Source organism: Alligator mississippiensis, chromosome 1, assembly GCF_030867095.1.
Source record: "Alligator mississippiensis isolate rAllMis1 chromosome 1, rAllMis1, whole genome shotgun sequence".
Classification (NCBI taxonomy): domain Eukaryota; kingdom Metazoa; phylum Chordata; order Crocodylia; family Alligatoridae; genus Alligator; species Alligator mississippiensis.
Window position 1 is genome coordinate 221,375,297 of NC_081824.1, and position 16,751 is coordinate 221,392,047.

At 45.7% G+C, this 16,751-nt stretch overlaps 1 protein-coding gene across 1 annotated transcript; it reads left to right on the plus strand.

Moving 5' to 3' along the window:
* The first annotated feature begins 12,926 nt into the window (after positions 1 to 12,926).
* On the plus strand, positions 12,927 to 14,453 carry LOC132250077 (nectin-3-like). Its single transcript, XM_059726243.1, has one exon. It carries the CDS (start codon positions 13,118 to 13,120, stop codon positions 14,399 to 14,401), a length of 1,284 nt encoding a protein of 427 aa, XP_059582226.1. The 5' UTR covers positions 12,927 to 13,117; the 3' UTR covers positions 14,402 to 14,453.
* The last annotated feature ends 2,298 nt before the right edge of the window (positions 14,454 to 16,751 follow it).

The following is a 16,751-nucleotide window of genomic DNA, read 5'->3' on the forward strand; positions in this document are numbered from 1 at the left end:
TACATTGCATGTGTGAGCACAAACAGAATATTGTCTATATTGGTAATATGTAGCTAAATTGAAAAAAAAAACCAGACCAATAAGTTTCTGTAGAAGACAGAATGGGTATAATTCATTATGTGCAGAACAAGTTCCTGTTCATAGAAGGAACAGCAGGTAAAAAAAAAATGTTTTTGTATTATCATGTACTAGTCTTTCAAAATAAAATAGACACAAAGGGTCTGATCCTCACATTGGTCTGGGACAGAAGTTTCATAAACTGTTTTGACCTAAATCAGTTAAGTTTGATACTACATTCAACCAGGTTTATCTTTACCCAGTTTTGGCCATTTTGAAGCTCATTTATGTGCACTAAACTTCTGCTATGTTATAGGTTTAAACCAGTTTCTGATCACTTAAACTGGTTTATATGTAACTTCTGTCTCTAGTTACTAAGGCAGGGTGGATAAAAATCAATGATTTAAAAAAAATAAAAATCAGATTTTTAAAATTTAAATCAGATTTTTTATTTTTTAATTTTAATTATAATTAAGTTTTCCTTTAAAAAATAAACCAGCTTAAAATAAAATATGAATTTAATACTTCATTAGCTAAGGCATACGTTTGGAATAATCTATTAAAATAATTTAAATAAAATAGTATGTTAAGTCAATGAGCCTCTCCTAAAAACTCTGTAGTAAAAAGCTAATTTTCTTCTATATCAAAAAGAGAGGGGAAACATCCTGTTTTTTAGGTCAAACTTTAAAAATATGGCACAATATTTAATGTATTATGGATTTGATCCTGCCAGGGATGCAGGGTCTGTACTACTTAAGGTTGGGTACTTGACCTGTCAAAAAGTTTGGTCAATGGACCGGTCAAATATTGGTAAAAAATTGTAGAAAATTGCCTATGGGTCCAAATAATACATAGAAAAAGCACATTTTCCCCCATAAGAAATGTGTAAAAAGCAATAAATCATATTCCTGTTAAAACTTACAAAAATTTCAGGTTTTTGTAAAATTGCTAAAATCTTTGACCAGTCAAAAAATATGCAATCAATTGACCAATCCATTGACAATATTTGGCTGGTCAGTTGACTGGCTTGCCAACCATAATACTACTGCTGCCACCCCCTTGCCCCCGCCCCCCTGGCCCCCACTCCGTGTGTGGCCACCTTTCAAATAGGCTGAAAACCTCTGCCTGAGATAACTGGAATTTCTAGATACCTGGCATCCTGCTTACCCCACTCATGCTGGATAACACAGCTTTTACTGTATTCTGATGACCATCTGTGAAGAAAATCTTGACAAAATTGATGGATGTAACACAGTGTCACAGGGCACTAAGATGCCTGCTCCTTTAAGAGCAGAAACTGCCTAGGGAGAGGACCCTAAGAGCCAGACAGAAGCCCAAATGTACAGGTTACTATGGCAACAGGCTAATGCGTAAATTAGCCTGCACCTGCACCTGGTCAAGTGACTGGAAGAGACAGGGACCTGGGCATATATAAACCCCAGGGCTGGGACTAGAGGCTGAGTTCTCTGTTAGCACCCAAGGGGGAAAGAGCTCTCAGAGAACAAGCTCACCAGAGAGGCTTGCCTGCTTGTTCTACTCCAGGTAGGATTAAGGGGCCCCAGGAGCTCACCAGATACTTTGGCCTACAAGGCACTTAGTGCTGGGGGAAGTTTGATTTTTTTTTAAAGAGACAGAGCACACCCTGAACTCCTTGTACTATGTTATAGCCCAGGGGCTCATATTTTAGTAGCTGTTTATACACTAGTGGATCAGGCTGAGGCTATTGGGGAAGGAGGAGACCTCATTGGGGGCCTGCTATGGTATGGGGACCCCAGCACCAGAGAAGAGTGCAGTGACAAGAGGGTGAGCACTGCCAAAGGGGCTGCGGAGAGCCCAGTGCCAGTGTGGGGCACAGAGACAGGGCTGTGGAGAGCCTGGGGAGGACAAGAGGCTGAGCTATAGCAAGGCCCTAGGAGAGACAACATTTAAATACCATCTGTGAGGCTTGGGGCATGGTAAAGGGCTGGTTTTGGAGCTATGCATCTAGCCCATAAGGCTGAGGGTGTCCTGTTAGGTATCCATTTTGAACCAGGAACAAAAAGGGGTCTAAGAACCCACAGGGTTCAGTGGGGTCCATCAAGACTGTGTCCAGAATACAAGCTTGAGGGCAGCTTCCCAATTTTTATTAGAATTACCAATAAGGCATGGCAGGAAAGAAAGAGGGTGCCTGTGGGGCAAGACTGGCATGGTCAAGGAGCCCTAGGGGTATCACGGCCATCCCTGGGGACCCCACACCGTGACACACAGCTAGATTAATCAACATTGGACTAAAGAGAGATGTAGAGGATATGCTGAACACACTAAGATCTATGTCCAAACCCTGGGACAAACTACAGAAAGATTGCTGCTGTACTGTACTGTGGATGGTGATGGAACCTGGAAAGAACTCCAGGGGTTTCCATATGCACCTGGCTCCAACCTTGGGGGTAATTTCTCTTCCTCCAAACACACTTCTTGCACTTTATTCAGCACAGGAAGGGATTTCCCTGGTGCAGCTCTTGCTTGGCACGGGGAAGGGATTTTTCCACCCCCTTTTGCTTTATCTAGCACATGGAAAGGGAATCTCTGGCATATCTGGCTCCAGGGGGGAAGAGATTTGCCCGGTGCACCTGGCTCTGCTCCAGGGGCAACCCCCAGCACTCTGACCAAAGCAAGGGGGTGCCTTTGGCTCAGGGGAGGGATTCCCCAGCTCTGCCCAGCACCAGGAGAGGGGAATCACCAGTCTACCTGGCTCTGTGTGGGACAGGGATTCCTTCACAATCATCTCCCTTGCCTGGCTCTGGGTTCTGGGGGGCACAGGATCAGGGATGGTTCCTGGTAGAATCCTGTCACTGCAGATGTGCTGCTGATCAGCATTGAGCTCAGAGCTCCCTCAGATGGTCAGAAGAAGCAGCATAAGCTGGCATACCACTTTTCTCCCCTTAACAGCCTGCCTTTTACCAGTGTAGCTATATACATGGCACACTGTTTTTATGGTGCAAAGAAAAGCCATTCCATGTTTAACATAATGTCTGCCAGGGCTCCTAATACCTACTCTAATGGGTTAAGGCAATGCTCTATTTACAGGAAATAATCATAGATTGACAGCCATTTGGATTCTTTGGGCAAGTCTAGAAGAGAGAGCAGTGCCTGTTGCAGTGTCTCAAAGCAGTTTCAGAAGCTGCAAGAGGCACACTGGGGAATGAAAAAAATATTCCCAGGAACAAAAAAAGAAATCCTGGTATAAAAAAAAACCAAACCCACTGAAAAAAGGGGCGCAAGCACTGGAGGCTGAGTCCTCCAAAGAGACACTCTGGCACTCAGCCAGAGCATATTTATGCCTGCCTCCTTGCCCTGCTGTTCCAGTGCCTGCACAGCTGCTGATACTGCTCGGGGGGGGGGGGGGGAGGGCTGTGCACCATGCCAGGGGGCGGGCAGGGGACCTACCCATCTGGAGCAGTCCCCTCCACCCACACAGCCACCCCCATCCCCACAAACCCCACACGCCCAAACCATCTCCACAAACCCCCCCACCCACATACCCAGCCATAAACCTCACACCCCTGCACAAGCCCCATACCCCACCACAAACCTCATGCCTACAAACCCCTGCACCCACCCACAAACCCCACACCCATTTCCCAAAACTCCTTCCCACCCAAACCCCACACCCCCACCACACATCTCACACCCTGCATACCCAGTCACCAGATGGGATGGGATGGGACCTGCTGGCAGGAGCTGCTGGCAGGAGCCCTACCCCGTGCCCACACCAGTGCTGGGACATGTGACCCTAGCCTGAGAGGGCTCCTGGTCCCAGGAACCACTTGGGTATGTGATGGGGTGCAAGGAGGGGTGGAGGTGACAGGAGGGGTGTATGTGTGAGAGAGAGAGATGGGGATCAGGGGTAGGGGAAGCCTTTGGGTAGGAAAGGCCACCATAGCCAGGCTTAGAGCTCCCCTGCCCTCCTAAAGCAACCTGTGTAGGGGGAGGCCAGCCTGGAAGGAAAGGGTCTTGCCCAACCCAATCCCTAGGCCCCAGGTTCAGGTTTCCCAGGAACGGAATGGGGATCGCTGGGACCTGGGCACAGGCACAGGGAGCAGAACAGAAAGGGCTGGCAAGGGCAGGGGCAGGGCAGGGGCAGGGAACCAGTATATCAGTGCTGCTCAGCACCCCACATCCTGGTGAGTGAAGGAGGCAGGGGCAGCTCTGGTTTTACTATGATAAAAAAACCAAAAGCAAATGCCAAAGTGTACAGATATTTAGAATTTGTCTCCCAAATTGCTTTAAAATTGTAAATATATCAATAAAACATTTCCCAATTGGTCTCTCTCTATATAGTGGCATTTCATTTTAATCATGGAAGAACATGGATTTGGGATATTTTAATGAGAGATTTTGAGTTTTTTAATAAGAGAATTTGCAGTTTTTAAACAGGGAATACCAGGTTCTCTGCTTGTGAAGAAAGTGGTGAGATCCAGACAGAGAAACCTGCCCAGAGCCAGCACCAGAGACCCAGCTGGAGGGCAGATGAGGTGACCTGCCTGGCCATTTGTGGCCAGAAGGACATGCTTTGACAGTTCAAAGTGGGCCACTGCAATGAGCACATCTTCTGGGTGATAAATGCCCAGCTGGCAGAGCAGGGGCACCAGAATACATGACAGCATTGACACCTAAAGGCCAGCTGTGCAGCCATGGCTCATTGGAAGATGGCCCAGAGGTGCAGGAGGCTCTGCTACAGTGCTCTTACCACAGGCCAGGTGGTCATGTGGTCCCTGTCTGGGTCTGGCAGGCATGCATCCATGGGACCTCAGGTCCAAGGGGGTGGATGCTGTTGCAGGTGGCAGCAGGTCACAGCCAGCCAGCAGCCCCCACTGCCAGACTGCTGCAGTGGGTAGAGAGTACAGGGGTCACTCTAGGTTAGGTGACCTAGAGTCTTCAACTCTAGACTTCAACAGTCCAGATGGCACAAAAGGATAGTGTCTCCAGATACTAACTGACTGGGCCTCAGAAGCTCCTAAGAGCAAAACCCCTGAGCTGCTCACCAGGGCAACTTTTTATACTGCTGGGGCCAGCACAGGTGCCGGCCTCAGCCTCTAGCTCCACCTGACTGAAGATATGGGAGGAAGTGGGCAGGGTCAGTTTGCCCCAAGTGGCACAATTTGCCCCACACCAAAGTGCATGTTCAGGCACGTGTGCTGAGGCACAAATTCCTGGCACAAGTTTGTGCTGCTCCTATTTGAGCTGCTGCAAGCGCACATGCCTGTGTATGTGGATGCGCCCTGTGTGGATACCACCAATATGGTTCAGAATTCTGTCACTCTCAGTACCTCCATCTTCTGGGTGTTTGAGAACAGTTGCCGGGGATGCCCCTGGAGAGGTTTCACTTCTGCATTTCTGGGTCTGGCCTGCGTGAATGAAAGCAGGTAGGTGGGCGGTGGTTTGGACTGTCCTTACAAGGGCAGACTAGTGTTGTAGTGTAGACCTACCCTATGCGTGTGTGCACCTGGCCTGGAGAGCCTGCTGAGCCCAGTGCAGACACATGGGAGCAGGAGATATTGCAGAATGGTTGTGGAGTCACTTCAGTAAGACTTTTGCAGCTCAGTGATGGAACAGCTTTTTTTGAGATCCAACGTACAACTGTCTTGACTGGATGGGCTGAGAATACAGTATCCATGAAGCAAGCAAGGCCTTTGACCTCTTATCAGACTCTTCCACCCTGTTGCTCATTATTCCATATCTGGCCACACCTAGGATGTAGAACTTCACTGGTTCTGCTGCCAAACTCTTCAAAGCAGCTCCCATACAAACGTACGTGGCAAGTTTCTCAGAGCTGATGAAGAATGCCTTCCTTGTATTCAAAAGTTTGTCTAACTTTATACTGGCCATGCAGTTAGACTGATAAAAGATTATTCCACCCCCAGATCTTTGCCTCTTGCAAAATTTCTGGACACCATGCCTATAGATTCACTCCAACACTATAAGAATAAAAGAACAGAGGAATGTGACTCTCTGCCTGCATTAGATTAATCACTGACGTAAAATGCACCAAGTGAGATGAATTGGTTAAAATAAATCTTTGACACCGCTTTTATAATACTAGCGTACTTACTGTAACCCATCACTTATACTGACTTGGTGCTTGCTTATCTTATAGCTCTCTCTTTTGCAGCTCATGTAGGAAAATAACTTTTGCTGATAACAGTTCTGTTTGTCTTTAATGAAAAATTAGTAATTAAAAAAGGGATAATGTGAGAAGGCTACGCTCTTCTTTTGTTAGAGCCCTGCAGTAATTATATTTGCTTATGTTAATTTTGCTTATGTAGCAATGACTGGTGGCACAAGATTACATTGCTCTGTAGACAAGTTGCTCTGTAAATACAGTTGTTTAGCTGTCCAGAAAGAGGGTCCCATCTGCCAGAGGATGGAGTGGCCTGCATGAATGACATACTGCTAAGACAGAGATGTGTTTTAGCTTCTTACTTGTTCTGCACCCCAGACCCATTTCCATTAGAAGCCTGTCAGATAAAGGGAGGTACTGTTCAACATACCTATGTAAAAAGAGGGTGTATTTGCATTGCTTAGAAGGAGTACACATCTTTTTAGAGAAGAATGTTACAAAAATGTGCAGGGATGATAGTCATGTCTACCTGAAGGCTGTTCATAAGCTGGTTGAAAAACAGTTTTCTTATTCTGCATGAGAATATTCATGGTTTCAAATAGGTTCCTCATGTGAATTAGGATGAATCTGAGACTCTCAAGTTCTTCGGGAAAAAATATCCATGAGACTGTGTGTACTCGTAATGAAATAGATAACAGTCTGACAGTTTAGTCTCTAGGATATGAGAGGCCCAGGTCCATGTCCCATGTCTATAAAAATTGCTATGTATACAAAACAGAACTACTCTGACAAGAGAGACTGAAAGAATCCCACTCCACAGTCCAGTTTTTTATTCCTTATTTGTGTGCTTTCCCATTAAAAACCATACATACTATTCATTATTTATGATTAATTATTATTATTTTTGTTTTACATTTTTAAAGGAACAGAATTATTTTACAGGCAGTTAGCAGACAGCTGACATACCAGGAATAATGAATTCTAAAGAGTCAAGGAGAACAAACCTTTCACTAACACCTACCAAAAAAGAACGCTATTAGACCAGACCATTCAGTGTTCATGGTCACAGGAACCTGGTTGGACTCTTGAATGATTTATGTACAAAGGAAGCAGTTAAATCCCTTAGCTAATTTATTCCTAATGAATAATTGAGTTAGGTCTATTATGCACTGGATGAAAATAAGACAAAGAACAGAAACAGTGCAAGATGGGAAAGACCACACTCTCCCAAGTTCCCAGAGTCTTCTCTATACTTCTCACCAGGGTCTCCAGCGAGAATAAGATTAGTTCTGAAATCAAAATGATTTTTGGAACAACCTACAACACACTTATCACTGTGCAAAATGCAAAGGATGGCCTGGTCTGTGTCATAACCCTATGATTTTGAGTGCCTCGGCATGATGGAATTTTTCCCGCCACATGAGAGTCTCTGTGCACAGCAAAAGTTTTCTGTTGCAACAGAAAACTCCGGTGCAAGAGAGTTCCCGCCATTCATATGCAAATTTGTGTCCCATCATTGGCTGATTCTAAATTATTCCTACATGGCGGCTAGCGATTGGCTTGTTAGCCGTATAAAATTCTGTGCAACTTCCGCCCAAGTCGGAGAACTTTAAGCACGCTGCAGAGTGACTTAAGAGAATTCCTGACTCGTGGCAGAGCAAATCGATAGCCTGATCAACTATCGATTTTTCTCCCCGTCACCGAACGCTATCCCTCGACGTAACTCCTTTTCCTGCATGCCTGGTTCGTTTACGGATTCGCTGGCCCGGGTTTTTGCCAGCTGGAGCAACTCGTGTAATTATTTAAGTGATCGGACCACCTGTGTCGCGGCTACTAGCGGCGTATGTAAAGCTTTTTTGCAACCAATATGTTTTGTCTGCCTCTCCATTCACCAGCCCGCCCAACGGCTGAGCAATTTGTAGATCACCTCAAGTCAGCTCCGGCCGTCTGAGACATGGCGACGAGGATGGGATTTAAGGGCACGGTAATGGAGATGAACCTAATTGGGTGCTGCCCTTGGCGCACCAGGATCTGCCGCGTGGAAAATGCAAACGATCTATGGGCGCATATCACCTACCACCAGGCAGTAGAAGGGGATGAACGAAATATTGACGGCTACTTCTCCGTAAAGAAAGAAGAAATCATAAAAGAGTGGAGAACAAAGCTATCCCTTGTGGAGTTCGGGTGTATAATGGGGACCGACCGGGTCTACTATCGACCCCCGGAGGAAACATCAGCTATATCCCTAGCCAGGGTGAAGGCGCGGAAGGCAGAAAAGCTGACCCCCGCTCAGGAGTTTGCCCAATGCACCCGATACCTGAGGGAAGGAGGGGAACCCACCCCAACGGACTGGTTCAACTGTCCGGATTTGGTGCCTGGGTCGCGGGGTCATGAGCTCCTTGTTTAGCTCTGGGAGGATCTGGAGACCAAGGGCCGTCACACGACCGGATGGGGTTTAACCAAGTGGAAAAAGGGAAAAATGATGAATGTGTTCCGTTCAGTAGCAGGTCTATTAAAGGAATATGCAAATTTGGAGGTTCAACTGCATACGGCAGGCAAGGAGTCGCTGGAGCGGATGGCGGAGAACTCCAGAGTGACGCTCAATTGTGCCGGCAGCATGGTGCCGCTGATAGAAAATGGTGCCGAGAAAAGCACGAGCCGTCCGGAGAACCTGGAAAAGAGGGGCGGAGCTTTGGAAGAACCGGCGGAAATCCGCCTAGCAACCCCGCCCCCTGAGGTGACGTTGTTCCCAACGGCCCCGCCTCCTTGCCACGGGGAGGGGGCAATGGGAGGAGGAATGTATCCAGCACTCCCGCCTGAAGAATTTAACTCTCTCTCTGCCGCAGCTCACCCAATAGCTGTGATGAAGCGTGTTGCAGATGAAGAAGGTACCACACGTACCACTGTTACCTCTCACACATGCACTCGACCAGAAATACAGGAACTTTGCAGGGAATCTAAAATAAAACTGGAAGAGACTTCGGCCATGTGGCTGGGGCGACTAATAGTAGAATTCAGATCTAACATCTTAGACAAGGAAGGAGCAAGTGCCCTGACCTGACAAGCAGCGTGGAGCGGAGGGCGTGCTACTGATCTGAACGTGGTCACAGACAGTACACACTGGCCCATCCCACTCCCAGCGCTTGTAGTGGGACAGGCAACCCACAAATTCCACGCCTGGCATGAGGGTCGCCCGCAGAAGGCCACTGCGGAACAACTTGTCTTGGCCATAATTGGGATGTAATATCTTTCATGGAGCCCAAGAGTGAATCCACGGGGCTAGCGGCAACCCAACGCAAGGAGAGATGGGCTCATTGCTATCTATCAGACCCCAGAGCAATTCCAACGCCTCTGGAAGCTATAGACGCCTGTGTAGAGTTATATGGAGGGACAAATGCTGTTACGCTCCGACTCTTTCTGAATCCGATGGCAGGTCAGCCGGTGGGAAATCTCTTGGGCCATCTCCCACGACTGCAGGTGCTCATGAAACAAAGTGAAGGAACTTCTAATGATGTAAAAGACCGATCTTCGACGTACCCAGTCGAAGCACCGAGACCAAGATGTCAAGAATTTAACTTCCGGCAAGAGCTATGGTGGTCACCTCAAAGAACATTAGAGGAAAAGAACATGTTCGGGCTCCTTCTCAGTCACTCCGGACTCACAAAACAGCAGCTGCATATTTTGGGGGATAAGACCCAACACCGTCTGGCCGAAGCATTGGGATTCACGTTCAAGGACCAACAAAAAAACGAGTAATGGCCGTCGGCTCTGCCGGCGGCCTTCTCCAACTAAAACCTGACCCCACTGACCCTTGTCCTTACGCTGAACTTATTGTCTACGACCCTGCTGATCCAGATGACCAACAATGAGTGCTCTTCCTCCTCGATACTGGAGCTCAAGTTAATGTAATTACCTCAATGATACCCCACCAGAAAACCACCAAAACGATTAAGGTACAAGGACTTAACGCTATTGCAGTCACAACAAAAGTCAAATTCTTAGTCCAAGGTCATCAATACGTTCTAGAGGCTGTGTTAGGGGGCATCAACATTCTAGGAATCCCGGGGATTAAAGCGCTTGACCTTAAAGAACAAGTGCTACAAGCGTTACCCATTATTATCCCAGAGCAGGATTGGCATTGACCAATGCTTCATAACATCTCTACCTGGCGGTATCGACCAATCCCAACCAAAGGTCCCCTAAAAAAGTCCCTTACTGACCTCCTGCGGCGACTCGAGCAACGAGGTTGTATTAAAACCATAACTGCTAGCACCTACCTGTCACTAGGATGGGGAGTCGCGAAACCTGGAAAACCCAACGAAGCCCAGTTAGTCGTCGATTATAGGGAGGTCAACAAAAGATGTCAAGTACTTCAACAACCTAATCCTTCTACTCTACCACAATGCATGTTCGAGATGGCTCAATTCCAGCAAAGTAAGTGGGTCGGGGTCACACTGGATTTAAAAAACATGTTCTTTTCAATTCCGATAACTGACCCTGAAGGAGTATTAAATATGTGCATTGATGGCACTATGTACAGATGGACGGTTTGCCTGCAGGGGTATCGCAACGCTCTGTCGCTGGCTACTGGTGCCATGAACAATACCCTGAAGAATTTTCATGCCTCACATTCTCTTCCCCCAGAGGAGGAATTAAGAATCTGGAGTTATGTCGATGACATTGCTATCATGGGTTGTGATAGTTCCGTCGTTATTAATATAGTTAACCAACTAGTCGCTCATCTTCAGAGTGAAGGATGGAGGATCAACGAGGAAAAGTCATGCCTACATCCTGTAGATGACATCACGTTCCTCGGCACCCGATATATTGGTTCCATCTGCCACGGAATCTCACATGATGGTCCTAACATCGATCCATTAAGGACATTCCTCCCTGTTACTAAGAGACACTTTCAACAGCTTTTAGGTAACTTAAACTGGTACCGTCATTATGTTGAACCCAGTCATTTGGCGCTCCTTACTAAATTACAGCGACAGATCCGTGACAAATCCCGAAACTCCACACCTTGGATGGAAGGAGATCAGCGGAACCTACTTCGTCTGTTAGCCACGGTTAAAAACACACAGCTCCACGCAATCGATCTTGGCGAGCCATTAATCATAACCCTTGGGTTCACCACAAATCACATATGGGCTGTTGTGCACTACCCTCATGATGAGCTAGTATACACTGCACATAAGACACTTCAAGCGGCACAACACCGGTATGGAGCTATAGGGGAAATCCTCCTGGCTGGATAACTAGTGGAACCATTAGCTAGGGGGCATGGGACACTATGCGCTCCCGGTGCCACATTGTTACCCTTGCTGGATGCGGAAAAAGTCGACCCGCATTTTCAGGGGGAGCCTAAAACATGGAATACGTTGGTGCTTACCCACCATTACAACTGGCACTGCTGGAAGTTTGAAGATACGACGCCCAATCCTAGCCCAGGAGATGAGGAAAAGGTCCCTACACTGTATGGAACCTCTGCCCCGGCATGGATGGCTTCAGATGGAACCTCCCGACATGGCGGAGGCTATGGGTACTATTGCAAGGCTTGTCACGATAAAGAAATATTTCAAGCCTACCCGGATGACAACAGCCCAAAAATGTAGATTGTTAGGATTCCTTAAGGTACTGGAGCATTGTCTGACACATCATGACGACACGCTCCCAGTTCCAATTATCGCAATCGACTCGCAGTACATTTACAAGATTCTTACTGGTACAGCCCTTCCCACCGAAAATTTGGATGATTGGCAAGACATCTGGAAAACGTTAACTAAATTTGCACGGCTCCTGTTGGTTAGGCACACTAAGTCACACCGTCCGGACACTGACCCAGTGCATGAGGTCATCAATAAACTCTTACAAGACCCACTTCGGACCGACGTAGTATTACCCATTACCACTAACTCTGGTACTGAAGTAAGTCCGTTCCTTGTGTGGCTTCATGAAAATTGGGGTCACCCAGGACCGCGAGCTTGCCATCAACATTGGCGCCAAACCATTACGGAGCCGGCCTCGTATGGAGTTCGGCGCAATTGGGAAAAGGTAGCTCAGGCCTGTGAGATATGTGCTAAAGAGAAGTGTCATCGAACCAAACATCAGCTCGGAGCTTTTGACTCTTCGCAGTTCCAGGCAGGAAAAGTCTGGCAGGTAGATCTGCTAGGACCCCACCCAGGGTCTAAGCCGCCAAATGAAGGATTAGTCATCGTCGACTTGGGAACAAGACAATTACAAGTCATTCCCTTACAAAAAAGCAATGCCACTGCTGTTGTTTCTGCTTTAACTGCTGTATTTGCCACCTGGCAACCTCCTCATGAGATTCAGTCTGATGGGGGACTCCCTTTTAATTCTAACGCTCTAGACAAATTTGCTCGTCTTCACAATGTAGCATGGCATCTCCATCTGCCATACCACCCGCAGTCCAATGGCGTTGTAGAAAGACATATAGGCCTATACAAAGAACAACTTCGCCTCAGAGGGGGAGGGACGTTTAAAAACTGGACTAAATTCAATCTTGATGTTCTCATCTCACTGAACACCGCAAAAACGTTATGGGACGAAGCTAATGTCAAAAAACCTCTACCTTGCAAACCTAAATTCCAACCAGATGAGTTAGTGTGGGTCTCAATACCGCACCCCCGCCAATCTCATCCACAAGTTCACAAAGGAACAGTTCTACAATCGGGACAGTACCCTAATACCTATATTGTCCTATTAGAGGAAAAGCCCGATCGTCCCCCTATTATCGTTAATCACAACTGGATGACTCGTCGTTCCGACGTTCACCTAGTATCTTTATAGTAAATTCAATTACGATTCTCTTTTGTTTTGTTGTTGTTTTCTTTCTTTACAGGCCTGACCTCAACAAAGCAGTAATCTATAGCTGCTCAATTGTGAGATCTGTTGAGCACCCAACTGCGGTTCCTTCGAGTCAACGAAGTAACAGCTATGGAGGAGGCACCGAGGCAGCGAATGTCCACTGGACCAGAACTCGCTCTGACGCTGCTCCTCTCTCATTTCTGCTGCAGTGTATTTGTTAGACCTGTTGTTGATCCGTACGTAACAGCAGTTTGGGGGAAGAATGTCACATTAAAATGTATGATTGACATAAATGAAACCATAATACAAGTTTCATGGGAAAAGATATATGATAAAAGTGCACAAACTATTGTTGTGCATCATCCCGAATATGGGGTCTCTGTTCAAAGAAAATACCACGGGAGGGTGTTGTCTAGAAGTTCTTCGCCCATTGATGCAATGATTAGTCTGCATAATGTGAGCTTCTATGATGAAGGAAAGTATATATGCAAAGTAACTACATTCCCATTGGGAAATACACAATCGTTAACAATTGTAACTGTACTGGTTGAGCCCACTGTAAGTTTTACCAAAGGGCCAAATTCTCTAATAGACGATGGAAAGTGGGCAGTGGCAGCTATTTGTACAGCAGCCACTGGGAAACCCACTGCAAATATAAATTGGGAAGGAGACTTTGGTAAAATGGAATATAATTCAATTTCCTTTCCAAATAGAATGGTAACAGTTGTAAGCCGATATAAGATCATTCCCTCTAAATTTGCGAGGGGAAGGCGTATAACTTGTATCGTGAAACACCCAGCTTTAAACAAAGAAATAAGATACTCTCACGTACTAGACATCCAATATGCCCCTGAAGTATCAATAACTGGTTATGACGGAAATTGGGTTTTCGGCGGAAAAACTGTTCAGCTTAAGTGCAATGTTAATTCCAATCCGCCAACTATAAAAGTCACCTGGACCAGGCTAGATGAACAATGGCCTACGGGTTTAGTATCCGTGAGTGATACGCTATATTTCAGTGGCCCATTAGCCTACGAATACATTGGAATCTATATTTGTAGGGTAATAAATTCCATTGGTCAAAGAAGCGATCAACAAACTATCCATATATTAGATCCTTCTATTATTACTACACAATCATCCACGGTTCCATGGTGTCCTTTGACTGATAACATTGCAGGTTTGGCATCGGCCTTAACCTTAACAGCGATGCAGGAAAGCAATTGGGGTACCATTATCGATAGTGTAATGGGTGGAGCTTTCTTTCTAATATTTGTAAGCATTTTAGTTGGAGTTATCTGTTATGGAAGAAGGCGAACGTTCCGTGGCAACTATGTCATTGAGGACCACACTCCGTCGACTGACATAGAGGAAGAGTCTCAAGTAGATGTTTCCCAGTCAGCTGATGATTAATAATTATTGTCATAGGTTCAAGTTGTTATATTTTATAGTTTGTTAGAGACCGGTCTATAAAGTTATTTGTTAATATATATATATATATATATATATATATATATATATATATATATATATATATATATATATTGTTATTTAAGCGTTGCAAAACCAACGAGTCCTTAAATGAACTTTACTAGAGGCATGTTCATGTGTCTAAAATTCCAGCTGTGCCATCGGCAAGGGGACATGTCATAACCCAATGATTTTGAGTGCCTCGGCATGATGGAATTTTTCCCGCCACATGAGAGTCTCTGTGCACAGCAAAAGTTTTCTGTGGCAACAGAAAACTCTGGTGCAAGAGAGTTCCCACCATTCGTATGCAAATTTGTGTCCCATCATTGGCCGATTCTAAATTATTCCTACGTGGTGGCTAGCGATTGGCTTGTTAGCTGTATAAAATTCTGTGCGATTTCCGCCCAAGTCGGAGAACTTTAAGCACGCTGCAGAGTGACTTAAGAGAATTCCTGACTCGTGGCAGAGCAAATCGATAGCTTGATCAACTATCGATTTTTCTCTCCGTCGCCGAACGCTATCCCTCGATGTAACCCCTTTTCCTGCATGCCTGGTTCGTTTACAGATTCGCTGGCCCGGGTTTTTGCCAGCTGGAGCAACTCGTGTAATTATTTAAGCGATCGGACCACCTGCGTCGTGGCTACTAGCGGCGTAAGTAAAGCTTTTTTGCAATCAATATGTTTTGTCTGCCTCTCCATTCACCAGCCCGCCCAACGGCCGAGCAATTTGTAGATTACCTCAGGTCAGCTCCAGCCGTCTGAGACAGTCTGTAGTCCCAAAATGCTTACAATCTACAACGTGGTTTTTAAAGACCTCTTCCTTAGTCCCATAGAGCCAACGGAAGTGGTTTGGTTTACTTCACTGACTTTTGGATTAAGCCTCTACTTGGATTAAGCCTCTACAGATTAATCTGTTCTGGACTGGACTTTGTTTAAAAGATCAGCTTCCATCCCAGTGGGTAGGCTACACCACATACTAATTGACCTTAGAGCCATATGATTCCTATTTTTGATTTCTGGTTCCCTGGAGTGGTCTTGAAAATTATACAAAAACCATCTCAGAGGTTTTTTTGTGTACTCTGTAGTATTTTACAGTAGGATCGGGTCACCGTTCTACTTATGATGAGCACATTTAGCTCCACAAAACTTTCCTTTTGCTCCATGAGTTATAGTCTTGAGAAATTAACAGAGTCCATCAGTAATGCTCTTTCTTGAATGTATAATTTATGATTTATGGCTTAACCTAGGAGTAGGTAATGTTATGTGACAATGCAAGGCACCACTGTGTCACGTGTCTTTAATGTCTTGTGCAAATTAAGGTCCCCATTTCACATGAAAGGAACACTCCAAACTGTAATATTTGTGAGGATGAACAAGGGCTCTATTCTTATCACTCATCTGAAAACCTTTCATTTTGCCCTCCAATTAAATGGATCATCAAGCTAAAGCTAGAATTGCTGTAGTTGAACAGCTATTAAAAGTGACCTGATGAGCCTACATAGAAAGAGCTACAAAAATTAAATACATTGCTAGAGAAGAAAAGAACAATTTCAATGAACTGTATTTTCTCTATGGAAATCTCTTGTTAAAATTTTATTGAGGAATACAACTAAGAGAAAGTGACAAACAATGAAAGAGAAATATACTGGGATTTTAATGTACATATAAAGTATTCCAATAACTTGAACTTCTTTGCTTAAGGTTTTTACTAAATCTACCCTTAGGAGAATTTCATTAGAAGAGAGGATAATATTTCTGTGGGTGTGGTCTTAGATCCCAAAGGGACTTGTGCTCAGTGACAACCATGGCAATGGCGTGGCACTTTTAATTCAAAATGCATGACCTGCCCTTGGAGCAGTGTCCAGAACCCAGCACTACTCCTTGCCTCCCTTTGTCCCCCAACCTCTGCCCCCATCTCAAAGGAGTGCTCTCATCGCTGGGCTACAGTCTTGCTTACACTCTTACTCTTTCTGGCCCTATGAGTCTTGTATTTTTGGCTGCATAGATTCAATGGGAAGCATGGAGGCTGTCCCAGCCCTGTACACAGTGGTAGAGCACTTTAGTGGGAGACAACAGACACCGTTTTAACCCAGGTCTTCCAACTCCTGGGTGAGTGCTCTGTCCACTAGGCAGTTATAAAAAAGCTGGACCTGTACATTCCCCCCACTCCCTCCACCTCTTTTAATACATGTACTCTCTCTCACCCCATTTCTGAATGAAAGTGGCTGGGGCTGCTGTGCTTTATACTAAGCTCATTGCTGTCAGTGTGGGTTAGACACGTTATAGGTCAGGTT